The sequence below is a fragment of the Scyliorhinus torazame genome, chromosome 10, assembly GCF_047496885.1.
Source record: "Scyliorhinus torazame isolate Kashiwa2021f chromosome 10, sScyTor2.1, whole genome shotgun sequence".
Lineage (NCBI taxonomy): Eukaryota > Metazoa > Chordata > Chondrichthyes > Carcharhiniformes > Scyliorhinidae > Scyliorhinus > Scyliorhinus torazame.
Window position 1 is genome coordinate 123,875,040 of NC_092716.1, and position 25,730 is coordinate 123,900,769.

At 45.6% G+C, this 25,730-nt stretch overlaps 1 protein-coding gene across 2 annotated transcripts in view; it reads left to right on the forward strand.

Moving 5' to 3' along the window:
• Positions 1-23,007, forward strand: part of LOC140430903 (adhesion G protein-coupled receptor G3-like) — a 380,819-nt gene extending 357,812 nt beyond the window's left edge. For both annotated transcript variants that reach the window (XM_072518691.1, XM_072518690.1), the window contains exons 11-14: positions 1,868-2,139; positions 7,434-7,518; positions 18,857-19,140; positions 22,793-23,007. In XM_072518691.1, coding sequence (XP_072374792.1) covers positions 1,868-2,139; positions 7,434-7,518; positions 18,857-19,140; positions 22,793-22,872 — 721 coding nt within the window. In that variant the 3' untranslated portion in view covers positions 22,873-23,007. The remainder of the gene's footprint in view (positions 1-1,867; positions 2,140-7,433; positions 7,519-18,856; positions 19,141-22,792) is intronic.
• Positions 23,008-25,730: the final 2,723 nt, after the last annotated feature.

Sequence of the window (25,730 nt, forward strand, 5' to 3'; positions counted from 1 at the left end):
CAGGTTCACAGATCTTATCACAAGTGGATAAGGGAATCAAGAAAGCATACGGAATGCTTGGCTTCATTGGACGGGGCATCGAGTATAAAAACTGGCAAGTCATACTACAGTTGCATAGAACCTTGGTAAGGCCGCATGTGGAATATTGCGCACAATTCTGGTCGACACACTACCAGAAGGATGTGGAGGGTGTTGCCTGGTCTGGAGGGTGTTAGCTATGTGGAGAGGCTGAATATACTTGGACTGTTTTCATTAGAAAGACGGAGGTTGAGGGGTGTCCTGGGTCTATAAGATTATGAGGGGCATGGATAGAGTGGATGGACAGGCACTCTTTCCCAGGGTGGAAGGGTCAGTCACCAGGGGGTATAGGTTTAAGGTCCGTGGGGCAAAGTTTAGAGGAGATGTGCGAGGTAGGTTTTTTACGCAGAGGGTGGTGAGTGTCTGGAACGCGTTACCAGGGGAGGTTGTGGAAGCAGATACATTAACGGTGTTCAAAAGGTATCTTGACAAATGCATGGATAGGATGGGTTTAGAGGGATACGGCACAAGAAAGCGCTGAGGGTTTTGGCAAAGTTGGTATCATGACCGGTACAGACTTGGAAGGCCGAAGGACCTGTTCCTGTGCTGTATTGTTCTTTGTTCTTTGTTTAATACATCCAGCTTTTTGATTGATTTCTACCCAGTGGCCTCAAGCATTTTTTTGTATTGGAGCTCTTTACCTCCTATGGATAAAAGAGTTTCCAGCCCCGATACCAGCGGACATTGTCTCAGAAAGGACGGGAAAATTGGAGAGTCGTTAAAGTCAATGGATTTCAAACTTTTTTCATCTGCCTGTTACAATGTCTTCTGATATAGAGGCTGGACAATCCCACCCAATATTTCTTCTCCTCTCCATGCCTTGTGCAGTTTCAAAAAAACTTTGATGCTCACTCTCTTGCACATTTAGCCACTGTTCGAAGTACCTAAGCCCAGTTCGACTTCAGAAGATCTCCCCTTTAAGAGGTGCATGCTGTCTTTAAGTAGTGCTTCTGTTATCATCCTTCCTGCTGCTCTGTCAACCAAATGAAGCAATGATCCTGGTGATCCACTAACTAGAATGATAACAAGGTTTGAAGAAGTAAATTATGAAGGCAAATTACATAAACTTGGCCTTATTTAATCCCTTGAGTTTAGAAGATTTGGAGAAGGTCTGATTTAGGTTTTTTATTGTTGAAAGGATTTGAAATATGTACAGGAACTATTCGTTCGGTGGGGAAATAAGAACAAGGGAACAGAATAGAAAAATCAAAGCTCAGACAAATGATAGTGACTTTGTCACAATATAGTAGAAGTCTAGAATTCTCTGCCTCGAAAAGATGCTGAGTGTCAATTGGAGTTTTCAAGTTAGATCGATATTCATTATTGAGCAAGTGGGTCACTGGATACAGTCAATAGAATTGAAGTACAAATCTTGTTGAATTGCAAAAAAGGCTCAAGGTGCTGAATGGCCTCCTCCTGTTATTATGTTCCCATGGCTGTACAATATTAATACCACTAAATTCCTCTGGAGTGAGATTCCTACAGACATTAGTTCTCGTCACTTCCAATCGGAAAATGGTTCACAATCTCTGTCGTAATGAGGGGTCACTGTAACTACAAAGTAAAAGTCCTGCAATTAAATTTGTAGATCCACAAACCAGTCCAGTACTGAACTCTGTCGCCATAGAATACGCAGTACCATTTGGTTTCATACCAACTTAAGCCAAATCATTGTGGAAATTGAAGAGATATTGACATATATTTAAAATGCATTCACTGGTGATAGGGTTTGATCTCTGATTGTTTATGGCAAGTTGTCACTAACCTGGCACTTTTCCTTTTTTCAAAGCAAGGAGACGGTAAAAGATTTTTCCATTAAAATCCACATTAACCTCTGCATTTCTATGCTCCTGCTCAACATGAACTTCTTGCTCAATGTATGGCTTCTCCAGTTGGACATCAGCACCCTTTGTGTGGTTCTTGCAATGAGTTTGCACTATTTTATATTGTCGCTTTTTGGATGGATGGGAATTGAAGGATTTCACCTCTATCTGATGATAGTGAAAGTATTCAACACCAACATCAAATGGTACTTGCCTAAGATCTGCCTCATTGCTTGGGGTGAGTAGAAAATGACGTCCAAATGTTTCTACTATGTTTCATATATTTTAACTGATACAGTCCAGTCTACATGGATGTGTGTTTTAGCAGCAGATAAGCTAAGCCAGTGACTGAGTTTGATGATATTATAAAGACAGGCTTGTGCAAGCAGGATTTATGGTACTGCCGATGTTGGGATTTTACAAAAACAGAAAATACTGGACAATCTCAGCAGGTCTGACAGCGTCTGTGGAGAGAGAAGGGAACTAATCTTTCAAGTCTGGATGACTCTTTTTCAAAGCTAGAGAGAACTGGAAATGGGCTCAAATTTAAACTGTTTCCGGGGGGGGGGGGGTGGGCGGGGGGGGGGGGGGGGTGGAGTCACAGATTACCCAATAAGAGGTTGAGCTCACAGCTGATTTTAAAGTTGTATAATAAGAAGCAACAGTTTGAATATGTTACATATGGTAAAGAGAGAGGAGTAGATGGAAAAACCTAATGACGTGTGACAGGTTTAACGGTCCTAGAAGACAATCAGAGGCAGGTAGCGGTTTCTTCGACTCTTTCTAAAATGTTGGTTAGGCCACAGCTAGAGTATTGTGTGCAGTTCTGGAACCACATTATAGACGGATGCGAAAGCACTGGAAGGGTGCAGTGGGGATTTATCAGGATGCTTTTTGTGGAAGTCCAAACGAGAGAGGATTGAGTGGAACCAGTGGATGTGTTGCATTTGGACTTCCAGAAGACATTCGACAAGTAACTTCACAAAAGATTAAGAGCCCCTGATGTTGGCTGTAGTATGGATAGAGAACTGACTAATGGCCAGGAAACAGCAAGTGTGGATAAGGGATTCTTATTCAGGTAGGTAACCTGTAACCAGTGGGGTTCCACAGGTTAATCATTGTCTTAGAGAAAAACCTTCTCCTCGTCCACCTGAAAAGGAAGACCTCTTATTCATAAACCTTGTTCTCTGGATCTAGTCTCACCCACAGGAAAACACGTCTTCCCAATATCCACCCTGTCAGGTCCCTATGTCTGAATTTTGTGTTAAAGTCTCTGGAGTAGGATTTGAATACATTGGGGGGGGATTCTCCGACCCCCCGCTGGGGCATTACAGCAGCGGGACTTCGGCCCATCATGGGTCGGAGAATTGCCAGGGGGCGGCGTGAATCCCGCCCCGACCGGCCGCCGCATTCTCCAGCACCGGAGATTCAGCGGGGGCAGGAATCGCGCCGCGCCGGTCGGCGGGCCCCCCCCCGGCGATTCTCCAGCCCACGATGGGCCGAAGTCCCGCTGCTGTAATGCCTGTCCCGCTGGCGTGAATTAAACCACCTCCCTTACCGGCGGGACCAGGTGGCGCGAGCGGGCTCCAGGGTCCTGGGGAGGGCGCGGGGCGATCTGGCCACGGGGGGTGCCCCCACAGTGGCCTGGCCTGCGATCGGGGCCCACTGATCCACAGGCGGACCTGTGACGTGGGGACACTCTTTCCCCTCCGCCTCGGCCATAGCCTCCGCGATGGCCAACGCGGAGGTGACGCCCCCCCCGCGCATGCGCGGGGATGACGTCAGCAGCTGCTGACGCACCCGCGCATGAGTGGACTTCCGCCACCCATTTCTGTCAAGGCCTCAGCAATTTCCTCTCCAGCCTCCTTCAGTATTCTGGGGTAGATCCCATCAGGCCCTGGGGACTTATCTACCTTAATATTTTTTAAGACGCCCAACACCTCGTCTTTTTGGATCTCAATGTGACCCAGGCTATCTACACACCCTTCTCCAGACTCACCATCTACCAATTTCTTCTCTTTTGTGAATACTGATGCAAAGTATTCATTTAGTACCTCGCCCATTTCCTCTGGCTCCACACATAGATTCCCTTGCCTATCCTTCAGTGGGCCAACCCTTTCCCTGGCTACCCTCTTGCTTTTTATGTACGTGTAAAAAGCCTTGGGATTTTCCTTAACCCTATTTGCCAATGACATTTCGTGACCCCTTGGTCCTGATGGGATCTACCCCAGAATACTGAAGGAGGCTGGAGAGGAAATTGCTGAGGCCTTGACAGAAATCTTTGGATCCTCACTGTCTTCAGGGGATGTCCCGGAGGACTGGAGAATAGCCAATGTTGTTCCTCTGTTTAAGAAGGGTAGCAAGGATAATCCAGGGAACTACAGGCCGGTGAGCCTTACTTCAGTGGTAGGGAAATTACTGGAGAGAATTCTTCGAGACAGGATCTACTCCCATTTGGAAGCAAATGGACGCATTAGTGAGAGGCAGCATGGTTTTGTGAAGGGGAGGTCGTGTTTCACTAACTTGATAGAGTTTTTCGAGGAGGTCACTAAGGTGATTGATGCAGGTAGGGCAGTGGATGTTGTCTATATGGACTTCAGTAAGGCCTTTGACAAGGTCCCTCATGGTAGACTAGTACAAAAGGTGAAGTCACACGGGATCAGGGGTGAGCTGACAGGGTGGATACAGAACTGGCTAGGTCATAGAAGGCAGAGAGTAGCAATGGAAGGATGCTTTTCTAATTGGAGGGCTGTGACCACAGGGATCAGTGCTGGGACCTTTGCTGTTTGTAGCCTGTATAAATGATTTGGAGGAAAATGTAACTGGTCTGATTAGTAAGTTTGCAGACGACACAAAGGTTGGTGGAATTGCGGATAGCGATGAGGACTGTCAGAGGATACAGCAGGATTTAGATTGTTTGGAGACTTGGGCGGAGAGATGGCAGATGGAGTTTAATCCGGACAAATGTGAGGTAATGCATTTTGGAAGGTCTAATGCAGGTAGGGAATATACAGTGAATGGTAGAACCCTCAAGAGTATTGAAAGTCAAAGAGATCTAGGAGTACAGGTCCACAGGTCACTGAAAGCGGCAACACAGGTGGAGAAGGTAGTCAAGAAGGCATATGGCATGCTTGCCTTCATTGGCCGGGGCATTGAGTATAAGAATTGGCAAGTCATGTTGCAGCTGTATCGAACTTTAGTTAGGCCACACTTGGAGTTTAGTGTTCAATTCTGGTCGCCACACTACCAGAAGGATGTTGAGGCTTTAGAGAGGGTGCAGAAGAGATTTACCAGAATGTTGCCTGGTATGGAGGGCATTAGCTATGAGGAGCGGTTGAATAAACTCCGTTTGTTCTCACTGGAACGAAGGAGGTTGAGGGGCGACCTGATCGAGGTCTACAAAATTATGAGGGGCATAGACAGAGTGGATAGTCAGAGGCTTTTCCCCAGGGTAGAGGGGTCAATTACTAGGGGGCATAGGTTTAAGGTGAGAGGGGCAAGGTTTAGAGTAGATGTACGAGGCAAGTTTTTTACGCAGAGGGTAGTGGGTGCCTGGAACTCGCTACCGGAGGAGGTGGTGGAAGCAGGGACGATAGTGACATTTAAGGGGCATCTTGACAAATACATGAGTAGGATGGGAATAGAGGGATACGGACCCAGGAAGTGTAGAAGATTGTAGTTTAGTCGGGCAGCATGGTCGGCACGGGCTTGGAGGGCCGAAGGGCCTGTTCCTGTGCTGTACATTTCTTTGTTCTTTGTTCTTTTGTTCTTTGAAAGCCTCCCACATGTCAGATGTTGATTTGCCCTCAAACATCCGCCCCCAATCTAGGTTCTTCAGTTCCCGCCTAATATTGTTATAATTAGCCTTCCCCCAATTTAGCACATTCACCCTAGGACCACTCTTATCCTTGTCCACCAGCACTTTAAAACTTACTGAATCGTGGTCACTGTTCCCGAAATGCTCCCCTACTGAAACTTCTACCACCTGGCCGGGCTCATTCTCCAATACCAGGTCCAGTACCGCCCCTTCCCTAGTTGCACTGTCTACATATTGTTTTAAGAAGCCCTCCTGGATGCTCCTTACAAACCCTGCCCCGCGAAAGCCCCTGGCACTAAGTGAGTCCCAGTCAATATTGGGGAAGTCGAAGTCTCCCATCACCACAACCCTGTTGTCTTTACTCTTTTCCAAAATCTGTCTACCTATCTGCTCCTCTATCTCCCGCTGGCTGTTGGGAGGCCTCAACATTGTAAACCCCCAACATTGTGACTGCACCCTTCTTATTCCTGATCTCTACCCATATAGCCTCACTGCCCCCTGAGGTGTCCTCCCGTAGTACAGCTGTGATATCCTCCCTAACCAGTAGCGCAACCCCTTTTACATCCCCCTCTATCCTGCCTGAAACATCTAAATCCTGGAACGTTTAGCTGCCAATCCTGCCCTTCCCTCAACCAGGTCTCTGTAATGGCAACAACATCATAGTTCCAAGTACTAATCCAAGCTCTAAGTTCATCTGCCTTACTCGTAATACTTCTTGCATTAAAACATATGCTCTTCAGGCCACCAGACCCACAGTGTTCAGCAACTTCTCCCTCTCTGCTCTGCCTCAGAGCCACACTGTCCCTATTCTCTAGTTCTCCCTCAATGCTCTCACCTTTTGACCTATTGCTCCCGTGCCCAACCCCCTGCCATACTAGTTTAAACCCTCCCGTGTGACATTAGTAAACCTCGCGGCCAGGATATTTATGCTGAACCATTCTCCCCTCACCTTGAACTTGTGCCCCCTTGTAATTGTCATTTCCCGCCTGGGAAAAAGCCTCCAACTGTTCACCCTCTTTATACCCCACATAATTTTATCAACTTCTATCAGGTCGCCCCTCAGCTTCCATCTCTCTAGAGTGAACAATCCCAGTCTATTCAATCTCTCCTCATAGCTAATACCCTCGATACCAGGCATCATCCTGGTAAACCTTTTCTCTCCAAAGCCTCCATGTCCTTCTGATAGTGTGGTGACTAGAATTGGACACAATATTCCAAATGTGGTCCAACCAACGTTCTATATACTGTCATACTATTTCATTCCCGTTGATGGAATTGACCCTGTGGAGTCAACTTTTGGCAGGTACTGGTGCATTTCCTTTTCTCTCCACTTTGAAATTACTACCATCAGTATCTATTTGAGGCAGAGAATTCTATCCCCTTTGTTTACTCTAATCACATATGCAAAATGCTTGTTTTAACTGATAGGTGAATTTGCATCTCATTTCTCCAGGCACTATTTAGCTCCCTGTTATATCTTTTTTTTTAAATCTTAATTTCCCCCAATTCTAAACATAGGTTCAATTATCCAGAATTTTACAAAAGAAGAGAGATTGGGCCTGAAAGTATTACTTTCTATCATTTGTTTCGACCAGGCATATTTATAACATGATGTATTATTTGTTGTTAGCTAATGTAGTCAGGCCTGTTAATGTGAGTCAGATATTAGAGGTGTGCAGATCTCAGTCACAATGCTGCTTTCTATTTATTGATAGGTGCTCCAGCTTTGATTGTCTGCATTTCATATGGAGCCAACCAGGAGACCTATGGTAACTACACCATCGGTAACAACTCCACTTTGTAAGTGATGAGAAATCCTTGGAGTGGGATCAATCTTTTACTAAGATGGACATAGTTTCATTTAACGAGTAGATGTGTTATAACCCAGTCAATGTTGTCCAATATAGAAACGTATCAGTTATGATTTCACCAGTTAGCAAAAGAATATTTATGTATTTATGCAATTCAGAACATTAAAGAATGGTTTATTATTGAAGGGCAGTCACTGCCACAATAGGAAACATAGCAGATGCTGCAAGATTTCACATCCTGCGATTAATTGGTCTGTTCCAGTTGTAAACCTATGTTGTTCATCTAGATTAAGTGCTTCATTTCAAAAGTCGGAAGATCATCTGAGAATGAATCATTCCCATAGAACTGGGGATGGATCAGTTTCATCGCACTGAGAATGGACCTATCCCGTGGCAGTGGAAATTATCCACTCTCATGGCGGCACAATGACACAGTAGTTAACATTGTGGCCTCACAGGGCCAGGGACAAGATTGGATTCCGGCCTTGGATGACTGTGTGGGGTTTCCACTTTCTCCCTGGGTCTACGTGGGTATTCTCTGGTTTTGTCCCACAGTTGAAAGCAGTGCAAGTTAGGTGGATTGACCATGCTAAATTTCCCCTTATTGTCCAAATATGCGCAGGTTGGTTTGAGTTACGGATATAAGATGGGGGATGGGCCTAGGTAGGATGCTCTTTCATAGAATTATAGAATTTCCAGTGCAGAAGGAGGCCATTTGACCCATCAAATCTCACTGGCCCTTGGAAAGAGCACCCTACTTAAGCCCACACCTCCACCCTATCCCTGTAACCCCATCTAACCTTTTTGGACACTGAGGGCAATTTAGCATGGCCAATCCACCTAACCAGAACATTTGGACTGTGGGAGGAATCCACAGCACCTGGAGGAGAACTGGGGAGAATGTGCAGACTCTGCACAGACAATGACCCAAGCCGGGAATCGAACCTGGGAATGAACCTGGAGCCGTGAAGCCACACTGTGCGACCGTGCTGCCCAGTAGGGTCAGTGCAGACTCGATGGCCGAATGGCTCCTTCTGGAGGATATAGATGCTTCAGGAGATATAGAGCGGAATATAAAAGGGGTGGGGGGAGTAGCATTATTGTTTAAGGAAAATATTATAGACGTACTGCAGGAGGACACCTCGGAGGGCTCATACACTGAGGCAATCTGGGTAGAGCTTCGGAACAGGAAGGGGGAAATCACAATGTGGGATGTTTATTACAGGCCCCCTAACTGCCAGCAAGAGATAGAGGAGCAGATTGGTAGAGAGATTTTGGATAGCTGCAAAAGTAACAGGGTTGTTGTGGTAGGGGATTTTAATTTCCCCTATATTGACTGGGACAGTGTGGATGGGGCAGAGTTTGTGAGGTGTATCCAGGAAGCCTTATTGATGCAATATGCAGATAGTCCAACTAGAAAGGGCAGTACTGGACCTGGTATTGGGGAATTAGCCTGGACAGGTGGTTGAGGTTTCAGTAGGGGAACATTTTGGGAGTAGTGACCACAATTCTGCAAGTTGTAGGGTACCTTTAGACAGGGATGAGGGTAACCCTCGCATTAAGGTGCCAAACTGGGGAAAGGCAAATTACGATAACATTAGTCAGGAATTGAAGAATTTGGATTGGGCGCGGCTGTTGGAAAACAAATCAACATCGGACATGTGGGAGTCTTTCAAGCGACAGTTGATTAGGATTCAGGAAAGTCACGTTCCTTCGAGAATGAAGGATATGGGAAGTTTAGGGAGCCTTGGATAACGAGGGATATTGTGAACCTCGTCAAAAAGAAAAAGGAGATTTTTGTACAGTCTAGAAGGGCGGGAACAGTTGAAACCCTTGAGGAGTATGAAGGAAGTAGGAAGGTACTGAAGCGGGAAATTAGGAGGGCCAGGAGGGATCATGAAACGTCCTTGGCAAGTAGGATTAAGGTGACTCCCAAAGCTTTTTATTCATATGTAAAACGCAAGAGGGTGGCCAGGGAAAGGATTGAACCACTTAAGGACGGTGGGGGGATCTAAGTGTTGAGCCAGCGGAAATGGGCAAGTACTAAATGAATACTTTGTGTTAGTGTTCACCAAAGAAAGGGACTTTGTGGAAGTTGATTCTTGGGTAGGGTATGTGGACAGTCTGGATCATGTTAACACCGAAAAGGAGGAGGTATTGGGTCTTTTAAAAGATATTAGGTAGATATGTCTCCTGGGTCAGATGGAATTTATCCCAGAATACTGAGGGAAGCAGGGGAGGAAATTGCTGGGGCCTCGTCTGACCTCTTTGTATCCTCATTGGCTACAGGTGAGATCCCAGAGGACTGGAGAATAGCTAATGTGGTACTGCTGTTAAAGAGGGCCTGATCCTGTGCTGTATTGTTCTTTGTTCTTTGTTCTGCATGGTCGAGATTCTATGATTTCCATACCACTGAGAGAAGATCATTCCCAAAGCATTGAGAGTTGATCTTTCCCACAGCACTGAGACTGAATTATTCCAATGTCACTGAGAATGGATCATTCTCATAGCACTGAGAGTGAAACATTCCCGTGACAATGGGTTGTTTCCATAGCACTGAGAGTGGCTGATTCTCATAGCACAGTAAGAAGTCTTACAACATCAGGTTAAAGCCCAACAGGTTTGTTTCAAATCACTAGCTTTTGGAGCACTGCTCCTTCCTCATGTGACCAGCATTCACCTGAGGAAGGAGCAGTGCTCTGAAAGCTAGTAATTTGAAACAAACCTGTTGGACTTTAACCTGCTGTTGCAAGACTTCTTACTGTGCTCACCCCAATCCAACGCGGCATCTCCACATCATGATTCTCATAGGAACGTTCCCATAGCAGTGGGAATGGATAATTTCCACCTCAGTGGGAATATCATTCCCACAACAGTGGGATTGGATCATTCCCATAGCAGTGGGATTGGATCATTCCCATAGCCCTGAGAATGGATCATTTTGATAGCCCTGAGAATGGATCATTCCCACAGCAATGGGAGTTGATCATTCCCATAACAGTGGGAGTAGCTTGTTCCCATAGCAGCGGCAGTAGATCATTCCCAGAATAGTAGCGGGAGTGGATCATTCCCATAGTGCTTCAGGAGAAGTTTTCCCACAGCATTGAGAATGGATCATTTCCATAGCAGCAGGAATGGGTCATTCCCACAGCAATGGGAGTGGATTATTCCCATAGCACCGAGAGTAGATCATTCTCATAGCAGTGAGAGTGGGTGATTTCCACAGCAGTGAGAATGGGTCATTCCCAGAACATTGGGACTGAGTCCGTTCCATAGCACTGACATTGAAATCCCATAGCACGGAGAATCAATCATTCCCATAGGACTGAGAGTGGATTATTCCCATAGCTCTGAGACCAAATCATTCTCATCGCACTGAGAGGGAGTTGTTCCCATTAGCAGTGAGAGTGAATCATCCCAATGAAACTAGTAGTCGATAATTCCCATCGAAGTGAATCATTCCCAGAGCATTGGGAGTGGGTCATTCCCATAGCGCTGAGAGTGGGTCATTCCCATTACACTGAGAGTGGGTCATTCCCATAGCGCTGAGAGTGGGTCATTCCCATAGCACTGAGAGTGGGTCATTCCCATAGCACGGAGAGTGGGTCATACCCATAGTGCTGAGAGTGGGTCATACCCATAGCGCTGAGAGTGGGTCATTCCCATAGCGCTGAGCGTGGGTCATTCCCATAGCGCTGAGAGTGGGTCATTCCCATAGCACGGAGAGTGGGTCATTCCCATTACACTGAGAGTGGGTCATTCCCATTACACTGAGAGTGGGTCATTCCCATAGCGCTGAGAGTGGGTCAATCCCATAGCGCTGAGCGTGGGTCATTCCCATAGCACTGAGAGTGGGTCATTCCCATAGCACGGAGAGTGGGTCATTCCCATAGTGCTGAGAGTGGGTCATACCCATAGCGCTGAGAGTGGGTCATTCCCATAGCGCTGAGAGTGTGGTCACTCCCATAGAGCTGAGAGTGGGTCACTCCCATAGAGCTGAGAGTGGGTCATTCCCATAGCGCTGAGAGTGGGTCATTCCCAAAGTGCTGAGAATGGGTCATTCCCATAGCGCTGAGAGTGGGTCATTCCCATAGCGCTGAGAGTGGGTCATTCCCATTACACTGAGAGCAGGTCAGTCCCAAAGCGCTGAGAGTGGGCCATTCCCAAAGTGCTGAGAATGGGTCATTCCCATAGCGCTGAGAGTGGGTAATTCCCATTACATTGAGAGTGGGTCATTCCCACAGCGCTGAGAGTGGGTCATTCTCATTACACTGAGAGTGGATCATTCTCATTACACTGAGAGTGGATCATTCTCATTACACTGAGAGTGGTTTATTCTCATTACACTGAGAGTGGGTCATTCTCAGAGCGCTGAGAGTGGGTCATTCTCATTACACTGAGAGTGGATCATTCTCATTACACTGAGAGTGGATCATTCTCATTACACTGAGAGTGGACCATTCTCATTAGACTGAGAGTGGACCATTCTCATTACACTGAGAGTGGATCATTCTCATTACACTGAGAGTGGATCATTCTCATTACACTGAGAGTGGGTCATTCTCATTATACTGAGAGTGGGTCATTCCCAGAGCGCAGAAAGTGGGCCATTCTCATTACACTGAGAGTGGATCATTCTCATTACACTGAGAGTGGATCATTCTCATTACACTGAGAGTGGGTCATTCTCATTACACTGAGAGTGGATCATTCTCATTACACTGAGAGTGGATCATTCTCATTACACTGAGAGTGGACCATTCTCATTACACTGAGAGTGGATCATTCTCATTACACTGAGAGTGGATCATTCTCATTACACTGAGAGTGGGTCATTCTCATTATACTGAGAGTGGGTCATTCCCAGAGCGCAGAAAGTGGGCCATTCTCATTACACTGAGAGTGGGTCATTCTCATTACACTGAGAGTGGATCATTCTCATTACACTGAGAGTGGGTCATTCTCATTACACTGAGAGTGGATCATTCTCATTACACTGAGAGTGGATCATTCTCATTGCACTGAGAGTGGATCATTCTCATTAGACTGAGAGTGGATCATTCTCATTACACTGAGAGTGGATCATTCTCATTGCACTGAGAGTGGATCATTCTCATTAGACTGAGAGTGGGTCATTCTCATTACACTGAGAGTGGATCATTCTCATTACACTGAGAGTGGATCATTCTCATTACACTGAGAGTGGATCATTCTCATTACACTGAGAGTGGATCATTCTCATTACACTGAGAGTGGATCATTCTCATTAGACTGACAGTGGATCATTCTCATTACACTGAGAGTGGATCATTCTCATTACACTGAGAGTGGATCATTCTCATAGCGCTGAGAGTGGATCATTCTCATTAGACTGAGAGTGGGTCATTCTCATTACACTGAGAGTGGATCATTCTCATTACACTGAGAGTGGGTCATTCTCATTACACTGAGAGTGGATCATTCTCATTGCACTGAGAGTGGATCATTCTCATTACACTGAGAGTGGATCATTCTCATTAGACTGAGAGTGGATCATTCTCATTACACTGAGAGTGGATCATTCTCATTGCACTGAGAGTGGATCATTCTCATTAGACTGAGAGTGGATCATTCTCATTAGACTGAGAGTGGATCATTCTCATTACACTGAGAGTGGATCATTCTCATTACACTGAGAGTGGACCATTCTCATTAGACTGAGAGTGGACCATTCTCATTAGACTGAGAGTGGACCATTCTCATTAGACTGAGAGTGGACCATTCTCATTACACTGAGAGTGGACCATTCTCATTAGACTGAGAGTGGACCATTCTCATTAGACTGAGAGTGGACCATTCTCATTAGACTGAGAGTGGATCATTCTCATTGCACTGAGAGTGGATCATTCTCACCACACTGAGAGTGGGTCATTCTCATTACACTGAGAGTGGATCATTCTCATTACAGTGAGAGTGGATCCTTCTTATTACACTGCGAGTGAATACTTCTCATTACTCTGAGAGTGGATCCTTCTCATTACCCTGAGAGTGGATAATTCTCATTACACTGAGAGTGGATCATTCTCATTACACTGAGAGTGGATCATTCTCATTACACTGAGACTGGATCATTCTCATTACACTGAGAGTGGATCATTCTCATTAGACTGAGAGTGGACCATTCTCATTACACTGAGAGCGGATCATTCCCATCGCAGTGGGAGCGGATCATTCTCATGGCATGTTTGAGTGAACCATTCTAATTGAACTGGGAGTGGACCTCTCCAATAGCACTGAGAATGGGCCTTTCCCATAGCACTGAGAGTGGATCATTCCCATAGCACTGAGAGTGGACCTCTCCCATAGCACTGATAGTGGACCTTTCCCATAGCACTGAAAGTGGATCTGTACCATAGCACTGAGAGTGGATCATTCCCATAGCACTGAGAGTGGATCATTCTCATTAGACTGAGAGTGGACCATTCTCATTAGACTGAGAGTGGACCATTCTCATTAGACTGAGAGTGGACCATTCTCATTAGACTGAGAGTGGACCATTCTCATTAGACTGAGAGTGGATCATTCTCATTGCACTGAGAGTGGATCATTCTCACTACACTGAGAGTGGGTCATTCTCATTACACTGAGAGTGGATCATTCTCATTACAGTGAGAGTGGATCCTTCTTATTACACTGCGAGTGAATACTTCTCATTACTCTGAGAGTGGATCCTTCTCATTACCCTGAGAGTGGATCCTTCTCATTACACTGACACTGGATCATTCTCATTACACTGAGAGTGGATCATTCTCATTACACTGAGAGTGGATCATTCTCATTACACTGAGAGTGGATCATTCTCATTACACTGAGAGTGGATCATTCTCATTACACTGAGAATGGATCATTCTGATTACACTGAGAGCGGATCATTCCCATTGCAGTGGGAGCGGATCATTCTCGTAGCAGTGGGAGCGGATCATTCCCATGGCATGTTTGAGTGAACCATTCCAATTGAACTGGGAGTGGACCTCTCCAATAGCACTGAGAATGGACCTTTCCCACAGCACTGAGAGTGGATCATTCCCATAGCACTGAGAGTGGACCTCTCCCATAGCACTGATAGTGGACCTTTCCCATAGCACTGAAAGTGGATCTGTACCATAGCACTGAGAGTGGATCATTCCCATAGCACTAAGAGTGGATCATTCCCATTGCACTGAGAGTGGATCATTCCCATAGCACTGAGAGTGGATCATTCCCATAGCACTGAGAGTGGATCATTCCAATAGCACTGAGAGTAGACCATTCCCACAGCACTGAGAGTAGATGATCTCATAACATTGAGAGTGGATCATTGTCATAGCACTGACAGTGGATCATACTTATTGCACTGAGAGCGGATCATACTTATTGTACTTAGAGTGGATCATTTCCATAGCACTGAGAGTAGATCATTCCCATAGCACTGAGAGTAGATAATTCTCTTGGCACTGAGAGTGGATCATTCTTATAGCACTGAGTGTAGATCATTCTCATAGCACTGAGAGTGGATCATTCCCATGGCAGTGGGAGTGGATCATTCCCATCGCAGCGGGAGTGGATCATTCCCATGCATGTTGGAGTGAACCATTTGAATAGAACTGGGAGTGGATCTCTCCCATAGCACTGAGAGTGGATCATTCCCAAGCAGTGTGAGTATATAATTCCCAAAGCTTCTAGCGTGCTTCAGTCTATTGGAACTGGGAAGGGATCTCTGCCATAGCACCGAGAGTGGGTCATTTCCATGACACTAGAGTGGAAACTTTCATAGCACTATGAGTGAATTATTCCGATGATAGTGAGTGTGGATCATTCTCAAAGCACTGAGACTGGATCATTCCTAAGGTACTGAGAGTTGATCATTCCCATAACATTGAGAGTGGATCATTCCCATTACACTGAGAGTGGATCATTCTCATTACACTGATAGTGGATCATACTAGAGTGCGACATTCCATTGGAACTGGGAAGGGATCATTCCCATACCACTGGGAGTGAATTGTTCCGATGGCACTGTGTGTGGATCATTCTCAAGGCACTGAGAGTGTATCTTTCTCGTAGCATTGAGAGTAGATCATACTTGTAGCACTGAGAGTGCATCATTCTCGGAGCACTGAGAGTGGATAATTGCATAGCATTGAGAATGGATCATACTCATAGCACTAAGAGGGGATCATTCTCATAGCACTGAGAGTGTATCTTTCTCCCAGCACTGAACGTAAATCATTCTCCAGGCATTGAGAGTGGATCATTCTCAGAGCACTGAGAGAGGATCATTCTTGCAGCACTGAGATTGGATCATTCTTGCAGCACTGAGATTGGATCATCCTTGTAGTACTGAGAGTGGATAATTGCTTAGCATTGAGAATGGATCATTCTCATAGCACTGAGAGGGGATCCTTCCCACAGCAGTGAACAAGGTAGTGCAGTGGATGTTTTGTACGTAGATTTTAGCAAGGTTTTTGAAAAGGTCCCCCATGGCAGATTGGTCAAGAAAGGGAAAGCCCATGGGATCCAGGGAAATGTGGTGAACTGGATAAAAGGTTTGCTGCCCCTGCAATTAGAAAGTCATTTCAAGGGGTGTTCCATGGGACTTAGTGTTGGGACACTTACTGTTTGTTATATATTAACGATTTGGACATGAATGTGGAGAGCACGATTGGGAAATTTGAAGACGACATAAAGATTGGCCAAGTGATGGACAGTGTAGAGGATAGCTATAATCTCCTAAATGATGTAGATGGATTGTTCGAGTGGGCGATAATATGGCTGATAGCACAGAGAAGTGTGAGGTCATGCATTTAGGGAGGTCAAACAGTTATAGGGAGGACACAATAAATAGGAATAAGAGGGGTAGAAGAAGTAAGAGATCTTGCTGTACAAGCCCAAAGATCCCTAAAGACAATAGTTCAAGTAGACAAGGTTGTGAAGAAAGCATATGAAATGCTCTCCTTCATTGGCAGAAGTATAGAATATAACAGTAAAGATATAATGTTGGAATTGTCGAAGGCACTGGTGAGCCCACAACTGGAATATTGTGTGCAGTTCTGGTCACCACATTACAGGAAGGACGTAATTGCTCTGGAGAGAGTGCAGAGGAGGTACTAGGGTTAGAAAAGTGTAGCTACGAGGAGAGATTAGACAGTTTTGGGTTATTTTGCTTGGAACAAAGAAGGATGAAGGGTGGCTTAATTGAGGTGTACAGCATTATGAGGGGAAGAGATAGAGTGGACAGGATAAAATTGATTCCCTTGGTTGAGAATTGGTTGAGAATTTTAGAGCCAGGGATCATAGAATTACAAAAAGTTGCAGAAGATGTAGATGGTGCATAAAGAAGAATGTTTGTACTCCTCTGCGTAATGGGTGTCTGGAATTCGCTGCCCGAGTTGATGGTGGAGGCAGAGATCTTAAGCGCTTATATAAAGTACTGGGATCTGCACCTTATGTGCGCCAAGCTACAGGGCTATGGACCAGGTGCAGAAAGGTGGGATTAGAAAGGAGAGCTGGGTGTCCTCAGGTTGGCAGGACAGGATGGGCCGAATGGCCTCCTTATGCGATGCAACATTTCTACGATTTTCTGAATGAATCATTGCGACATTCGTGAGAGTGGTTCATTCCCTTGGCACTGAGAGTAGGTTATTCCCAAAGCACTTTTTTATACACAGAGGGTGGTGAGTCCCTGGAACGCGTTGCCAGGGGAGGTTATGGAGGCAAACATTAACGGCATTCAAAAGGTATCTCGACAAATACATGGTTAGGATGGGTATAGAGTGATACCGCATTAGAAAGTGCTGAGGATTTTGGCCAAGGGTGGTATCATGACCGGTTAAGGCTTGGACAGCTGAAGGGCCTGACCCTGTGCTGTATTGTCCTTTGTTTACTGAGACTGGATCATTCCAATAGCACTGAGAGGGTGTCATTCTCATAGGACAGAAAGGGGATCATTCCCATAGCAATGAGAGTGGATCATATCCGTTGCACTGAGAGGGGGCCGTTCCCATAGCAGTGAGAGTGGATCATCCCAATGGAACTGGCAGTGGGTCATTCCCATAGCACTGAAAGTGGCTCATTTCCATAAATGTGTATTGTTCCCATTTCAATGATAGTGGATCATTCCAATAGCACAGAGTGGACCATTCATGAGAGAGTGGATCATTCACATAGAAGTGGGAGTGGAACGTACCCCTAGCAGTGAGAGTGGATCATTCCCACAGCAGTGAGACTGGATCATTCCAATGGAAATGAGAGTGGATCACTCCAATAGCACTAAGAGTGAATCACTGCCATAGCGGTGAGAGTGGATCATTCCAATGGAACTGGGAACGGATCATTCCCATAGCACTGAGAATGGATCATTCCCATAACTGAGTGCATCATTCCAATGGAGCTGAGAGCGAATCACTCCTAGAGCAGTACGGGTGGACCATTCCTATAGCAACAAGACTGGAATGATCCACTCTCACTGCTATGGAACTTATGCACTTTCCCATTGCAGTGAGAGTGGGTCATTCCCATTGCAGTGAGAGTGGGTCATTCCCCTTGCAGTGAGAGTGGGCAGTGAGAGTGGGTCATTCCCATTGCAGTGAGAGTGGGTCATTCCCATTGCAGTGAGAGTGGGTCATTCCCATTGCAGTGAGAGTGGGTCTTTCCCATTGCAGTGAGAATGGGTCATTCCCATTGCAGTGAGTGTCGGTCATTCCGATAGCAACAAGAGTGCATTATTCCAATGGAACTGGGAGTTGATAATTCCCATCACACAGAGAGTGGATTATTCCTGTGAGAGTGGATCATTCTTGTAGCCTTGAGAATAGATCTTTCCCCATAGCACTGAAAGTGGATCATTCTCGTAGCAGTGAGAGTGGATCATTCCCGTAGCACTGTACTGTGTCCCCATCCTGAACCTGGAGTGCTACTTTAATCCTTTACATTCAGAGGCAGTTCAACCACTTGGGATTTATGAGATAATGTTGCACGTCGATTGGGGTGAATTTAGGCATGTTTCACTTTCTGTTTGTGTTCAACATGGGGACAATTTAAAAAGGCTACCTCCTCCAGCCAAAGTTTGCCTGAAATACATTCTACATCATATTAGCTTGGTTACAACATTGTTCATTGCACAGCTTGCCCCTAATAGCAGGGCGGGACGAATTGATCTTTCCATATTGTAACTGCAAAGTACAGACAGTAGACCATGTGTGAACAGGATACTGAAATAAAAGCACTGATGCAACAGAAATTTTGATTTTATGTTGTCAATTTATATCATTCATTCTATTAATTTCTTGCTATATCATTCTCTTTGACAGCTGTTGGGTAACAAATGACATTGTCTATTATGTGACCAACGTGGGTATCTTCTCAGTGGTTTTTCTTGGTAACACTACCATGGTGATTATTGTGTCTATGAAGATTGTTGCAATGAAGAGAGCTGAACGCACACACAACAGCCAGAGAAGTAGCTGGAAGTCTGTATTCTCGGTGCTGAGTCTCAACTGTCTCCTGGGCCTGACATATGGTCTGGGGTTTCTCACCCTTGGGTCCCAGCGTCGTGCTGTGCTCTACCTCTTCACTGTTTTCAACTCTTTGCAAGGTCAGTCTCAAGGAAGGGGCCTCTTTAGTTAGGTGAATGAATTTGGTGACATGGGAGCAGTGTATCATCTCATAAAATGAGGTTGGGAACCTGTACTCCCCAATTATTCCCAGTTCTTTACATCTCGTATCACATTTATTTAAAAACATTGTTCTTGCACACTCTGACTATGGTTGAATTCTGGTTCTACATGCACTATCCATTTCCCATAGCTCACCCAGACCCATATTGTTCATGTGTGAAAATAGGTAATATGAACCAATAAACAGTTTCATAATGCCTGATCCTGGCCATACTCTACCTCCAGATAACATATGTGTTGCACACATCTAGTGATCCTCACACATAAAACACATGTATGTTTCATCAAAGATCATTGACTGACTTGTTCTGCCTTACCTGCGAATGCCACTTTCCTGGGTGACTTGACAGAGACCGATCTAACAGCTGGGATCTTCCTGACCATAGTGGGTCAGTTTCTTCAACTTACAAGCCACAGAGATCTGCTTGCCTCATAATATATATCAAATTTCATTTGACATATTTGTTTTGAGCTATAGCATTTTAAAGTAACAGAGAAAGTCATTTTTGTGAGGGCCACGAAGAATCCAACATGAGTTTTAGAGTCAAACAGAAAGAAACTTTATTTACAACAATATGTACACAGTACCAGCAGTTCACTATTGGTTCCCTCTCAAGCCAGTGCCATACTGGCCAGCTCTAATTATACAGCTGCAAAGCTAACGATTGCCACGCACCCCCATCATTGGGGAGCTCATATTCCCCAAGGAATATGGGGTAACCAGTTGGCCCGGTCATTAGGCTCTGAGCAGGTTACAACAGTCATGGCATCATACACCTCATAGATACAACACACAAAGAGGCCTTTCGTCCATCACACTGGTTGGTGTTGGTTCTAGTTCTGAAAGACGTGCTTGCTAGGTAAATTGGACATTCTGAATTTTCTCTCTGTGTACCCAAACAGGCGCCGGAGTGTGATGGTGAGGGGATTTTCACAGTAACTTCATTGCAGTGTTAATGTAAACCTAACTGACACGAATAAATATTATTATTATTCAGAAAACTTTCCAATTAGTCCTATTATTTCCCCTTATTTCATTTATTTACTGTATTTATCCAATCAAAATATTTTTGTTAAATCTCCTTCCACACGCTTTCATGAAGTGTTTTGCTTCCTCTGGTCCTTCGTTCTGCATCCATTCTGCCACTGAAAAGAGACTCTCTGTATTTACCTCTATCAATTTTTGTCTTAACCTTCCTTGGTAGGCAACACCAGCTTCTCCAATCTCTCCAACACCCTCACCCCTGTTATCATTCGATAACCTGCTTTTGCAGCCTTCACATTATTCCTAAAATATGTCTAGAATTGGAGGTTATTCTAGATGAAGCCTCCTCAGTGCTTTTGCTTTTTGTAGTCTGTGAGCAAAATTTTATGTTTCGCCTTGCACTGGTCGGTTCTGAGGTGGGGCAGGGTACGGAAAATTGCATAGAAGGGATTCCCTCTGGGATTCCACCTACCCCAGCTGAGAAGCAATTTCATGGTATAGTGGACAAGGCCTCGGATAGGAAGCTTGTCCATGCCCCTATTAAGGTCGCCTAACAGCGTATTTCCACCTAGCCTCAGTTTTTAGGCTGGTGGGCGCTGGTTAGATCAGAGTGCCAAATACAAAAAATTTGCTGTTTTGAAGTTCTCCTCAGGCTTACAGGATGATGAAAGCAAGTCTTTGCCGTCCTAACAATTGTCTCTGTTTCTAAGGTTTAGAATCCTATATGATTTTTAAGGGCATTACTTATGTTGCCACCTTCAAAGATTTGTGCATGAGCACCCCCTACTTTATAACAAACCATTTAGTTTAGAATGCCTCATTTCAATATTAGAAGCAAATTGAATCACTTCACATTTCATAGAATTTAGAGTGCAGAAGGAATCCATTCGGCGCATCGAGTCTCCACCAGCCCTTGGGAAAGAACACCCTACTTATGCTTAAGCCTCCACTTTATCCCCGTAACCTAGTAATCCCACCTAACCTGTGGAGATTAAGGCGCAATTCAGCATGGTCAATCCACCTAACCTGCACATCTTTGGACTGTGGGAGGAAACCGGAGCACCCGAAGGAAACCCACGCAGACACGGAGGGCAAGTGCAATCTCCAAACAGACAGTCATCCAAGGCCGGAATTGAACCCGGGACCCTGGAGCTGTGAGGCAGCAGTGCTAACCACTGTGCCAACATGCCAGCCCAATTTCTCGGCATTAAATTTCATTTGTCTATTTCATGAACAAATCTATTTTCTTCTCAAGTCTCTTACTATTCTTCTCATTAGACCATAGAATTTACAGTGCAGAAGGAAACCATTTGGCCCATCGAGCCTGCACCGGCTCTTGGAAAGAGCACCCTACCCAAACCCACACCTCCACTCTATTCCCATAACCCAGTAACCCCTCCCAACACTAAGGGCAATTTTGGACACTAAGGGCAATTTAGCATGGCCAATCCACCTAACCTGCACATCTTTGGACTGTGGGAGGAAACCGGAGCACCCGGAGGAAACCCACACACACAGGGGGAGAACGTGCAGACTCCACACAGACAGTGACCCAAGCCAGGGATCGAATCTGGGACCCTGGAGCTGTGAGGCAAGTGTGCTAACCACTATGCTACCGTGCTGCCCTTGTTTACTACATACCCAAGTTTCTTTACACCTCCAGACTTTGAAATTATGCCCAGTGTACCCAAATCCAGCTCAGTAATATTTATCAAAAGGTCCTGGTATTGACCTTTGTCGGACACCACTGCACCATTCCTCACAGCCTGAGAAATATCATTGCACTCTGCATTCTGCTCCCTCGACAAATTTCAATCCAGAAGACAATGCCACTCCACCTTTTCATTCCATTGGTTGCAGTTTTTCTACCAAGCCCCATTTTCTAGTCACTTGATTAACATTGTGTCAAACCCTTTGTTACTTTGACAATGAACTCAACCAACAAGTTAGTCAACAATGACTTCCTTTCAGCAAACAGTAATCCATAGATTTTTAAATGACATCCACTGCTCTGAGTCATTCAGCGAGTACCCTGTCAATGTTGCCAGTGTCCTTTCCTCCCATGAGCTATGACGTTGCTCACAAGTATGTCAAATTAATTAATCTACATCATTTGAAATTTGTTGTGCAGTCTGGTAGATTTGCCTTTAAATGCATATCTTTTCACTTAATTTTCGAACCATGAATCTAAACCTGCCCTGTCCCTGTCCTGGGAGTGTTTAATGGGGACAGTGTAGTGGGAGCTTTACTCTGTATCCAACTCCATGCTACCCCTGTCCTGGGAGTGTTTGATGAGGACAGTATAGAGGGAGCTTTACTCTTTATCTCATCCTGTGTTGTCCCTGTCTTGGGAGTGTTTAATGGCGCAATATAAAGAGAACTTGACACTGTATAACTCATGGCCTTAATAATTGTTGCCGGACTTGGAATTAGATTCTATTTTCCACCACCTTCCTGTGCACTGTAGAACATTCCTGAAACTCACTGGCAGAGAGAAATTGCAGAATAAACAATGAGTATGATTCAGTTGAAAGTGGTTGAAAGATCATATTAACATCTCTCAATTCTCTTTTTCTTATCACAAGGCTTCTTCCTATTTTTGCGACAAATCGTTCTGATCGCATTTGCCAGGAAGGAAAATGTGAAAAGCTCATCATCGTCATAAGAGATGGTTACAGAGCAGTGCCGTTGATATTCCAAATGAAAAATTCACTTCTAAAGGAATTTTCTTTCTACTTAACTACATTGGAAAATTGATTAAAAGGAATTGTGTGTCATGAAGCTCCAATTTAAATATCAATTTATGGTTTGGTTTGAATTGGTTCTCTGCAGCTTTTTAAAATGTATCAGCTTTAAAGTTTTGAGGAATGTGTGTGTGGGTCTGCGGTGTAGGTCTGTGTATATATGTGTGCATCTGTATGTGTATCTCTGTATGTGTATGTGTGTCTGTATGTGTGTGCCTGTATGTGTTTGTGTGTACCAATGTGTATGTGTTTGTTTGTGTGTGTCTGTCTGTATCTGTGTGTATGGTGTCTGTGTGTGCATTTGTGAGTGGCTGAGCATGTCTGTGTGTGTGCATGTGTTTCTGTCTGTGTATACCTCTGTGTGCGTGTTTGTGTGTCTGGGTGTATGTGTTTGTGTCTGTGCCTATGTGTGATCCTTTGTGTGTCTGTGTGTCTCTCTTGTGTGCTTGTGTGTGCCTGTCTGTTTGCATGTAGCAAACAGGGCGGCACGGAAGCACAGTGGTTGCAATTCTTCTAGCAAGCCCCATTTTATAGTCACTTTATTAACATTGTGTTACTTTGTTACTTTGACAATGACCCAACTAACAAGTTAGTCAAAAATGACTTCCTTTCAGAAAATTATGATCCATAGATTTTTGAATGGCATCTACTGCTCTGATTGTTGTCATTCAGCTAGTACCCAGTCAATGTTGCCAGTTTTCCTTTTCTTCACAGCATCAGGGCCCTGGGTTCGATTCCCAGCTTGAGTCTGTGCGGAGTTTGCATGTTCTCACCGTGTCTGCGTGGGTTTCCTCCAGGTGCTCCGGTTAACTCCCATGAGTCTCGAAAGACGTACTTGTTTGGTGAATTGGACATTCTGAATTCTCCCTCAGTGTACACGAACAGGCAGCGGAATGTGGCAACTAGGGGATTTTCACAGTAACTTCATTGCAGTGTTTAAAAACTCCATTGCAGTGTTAATGTCAGCCTGTGTTAATGAGGCACGAATAAAGATTATAATTATTTTGTGTGTGTATGTGTTTGTGTATTTCTGCCTCTGTGTGTATGTCACAGTTTGTGTGTTCCTGTGTGTGTATATCACAGTTTGTGTTTGTGTGCATATGTCTGTGTGTATGTGTCTGCCTGTTTTTGTGTGGGTGTTTGTGTCTGTGAGTGTGTGTTTGTGTCTGTGAGTGTGTGTATGTATGTGCCTGTGTGTGATTGTGCTGTTAGGAAAACAAAGGAGCTTTCAAGGGATATATATTGGTAAGCATTAAAAATAAGGTATAGTTTAATTGGGTTTAATTTAATGGCCGGGATTTTCCTGCGACCGGCGGGGTGGGCCTTACCAGCGCCAAAGAGTGGCACGAATCACTCCGGCGTCGGGCCGCCCGGAAGGTGCAGAATCCTCCGGCGCTGGAATGGTTGGCGCCATGCCAACCGGCGCCGAAGGGCCTCCGCCGGCCGGCGTGGAGCCTTACACAGTCCGGCGCAGACGGAAAGAGTGCCCCCCGGCACAGGCCCGCCCGCAGATCGGTGGGCCCCGATCACAGCCAGGCCACTGTGGGGGCACCCCCCTGGGGCCGGATCCCCCCGCGACCCCCCGAGGACTCCGCAGGCTGCCCTCAAAGCCAGGTCCTGCCGGTATGGACCTTGTCCATTTCACGCCAGCAGGACCGGCCAAAAACAGACGGCCGCTCGGCCCCCGGCCGGCGCGACGCGATCTCCGCCCCCGCCCAAAAACCGGTGCGGAGAATTCGGCAGTCGGCGTCGGGGTGGCAGGGTGGGAGTCACGCCGCCCCCCGGCGATTCTCCGACCCGGCGGGGGGTCGGAAAATCCCGCCCAATGTTTCTGTGTCTGGAAGGATAATCCACAGTTGTATGGACGGCAGATTTCCTTCTCGTTTCCATCTGGTAACTAATGTCCAAAGGGACATTAGTGAACCAGATGGGGTTTTCCGACAATCAACAATGGTTTCATGGTCATCATTAGACTTTTTTAAAATTCCAGATTTTTATTGAATTCAAACTTCACCACCTGTAGTGACAAGATTTGAACCTGGGTCTCCAGAGCATTACTCTGGGTCTCTGGTTTACTAGTCCAGTGACAATACCACAATGCCACCCCCTCTCCTTTGGAGGGGGCGAAGCAGGAGGAATTGGGAAGTGGGTTCTGGAAGAGGGGTTGTGGTATGAGGTGTTACAGAGGGTGAATGCGTCAATCTCTTGTGCTTGGTTGGGCTGATACAGTTGAAGGTGCACAGCGCGCACCTGACGAGGTCGAGGATGAGGGGGTGGAGGACGTTTGCAAGTAGTGTGGGAGGTGGCCGGTCAACCACGTTTTGGTCATGCCTGAAGTTGAAGAAGTTCTGTGACTCCTTCCTCAGCACCATGTTGGCAATCTTCACAGAATCACAGAAAAATACAGTGCAGAAAAGGCCCTTCGGCCTATCAAGTCTGCAGCACTGCACGAAAGGCACCTAATCTGCCAATCCTAATCCCATTTGCCAGCCCTTGGCCCCCAGTCTTGAATGTTCAGATGTGCCAAGTGCTCATCCAGGTACATTCTAAAGGATGTGAGGCAACCTGACTCGCCTACCATCCAAGGCAGTGCATTCCAGGCCATCACCCCCTCTGGATAAAAAGGTTTTCCTTGAAACCCCCCCCCGAACCTTCCACCCCTCACCTAATATTTGTGTCCCCTCATAACCGACCCTTCAACTAAGGGGAACAGCTGTTCCCTAGCCACCCTGTCCATGCCCCTCACACCTCGATCGGGCCGCCCCTCAGTCTCCAGCAA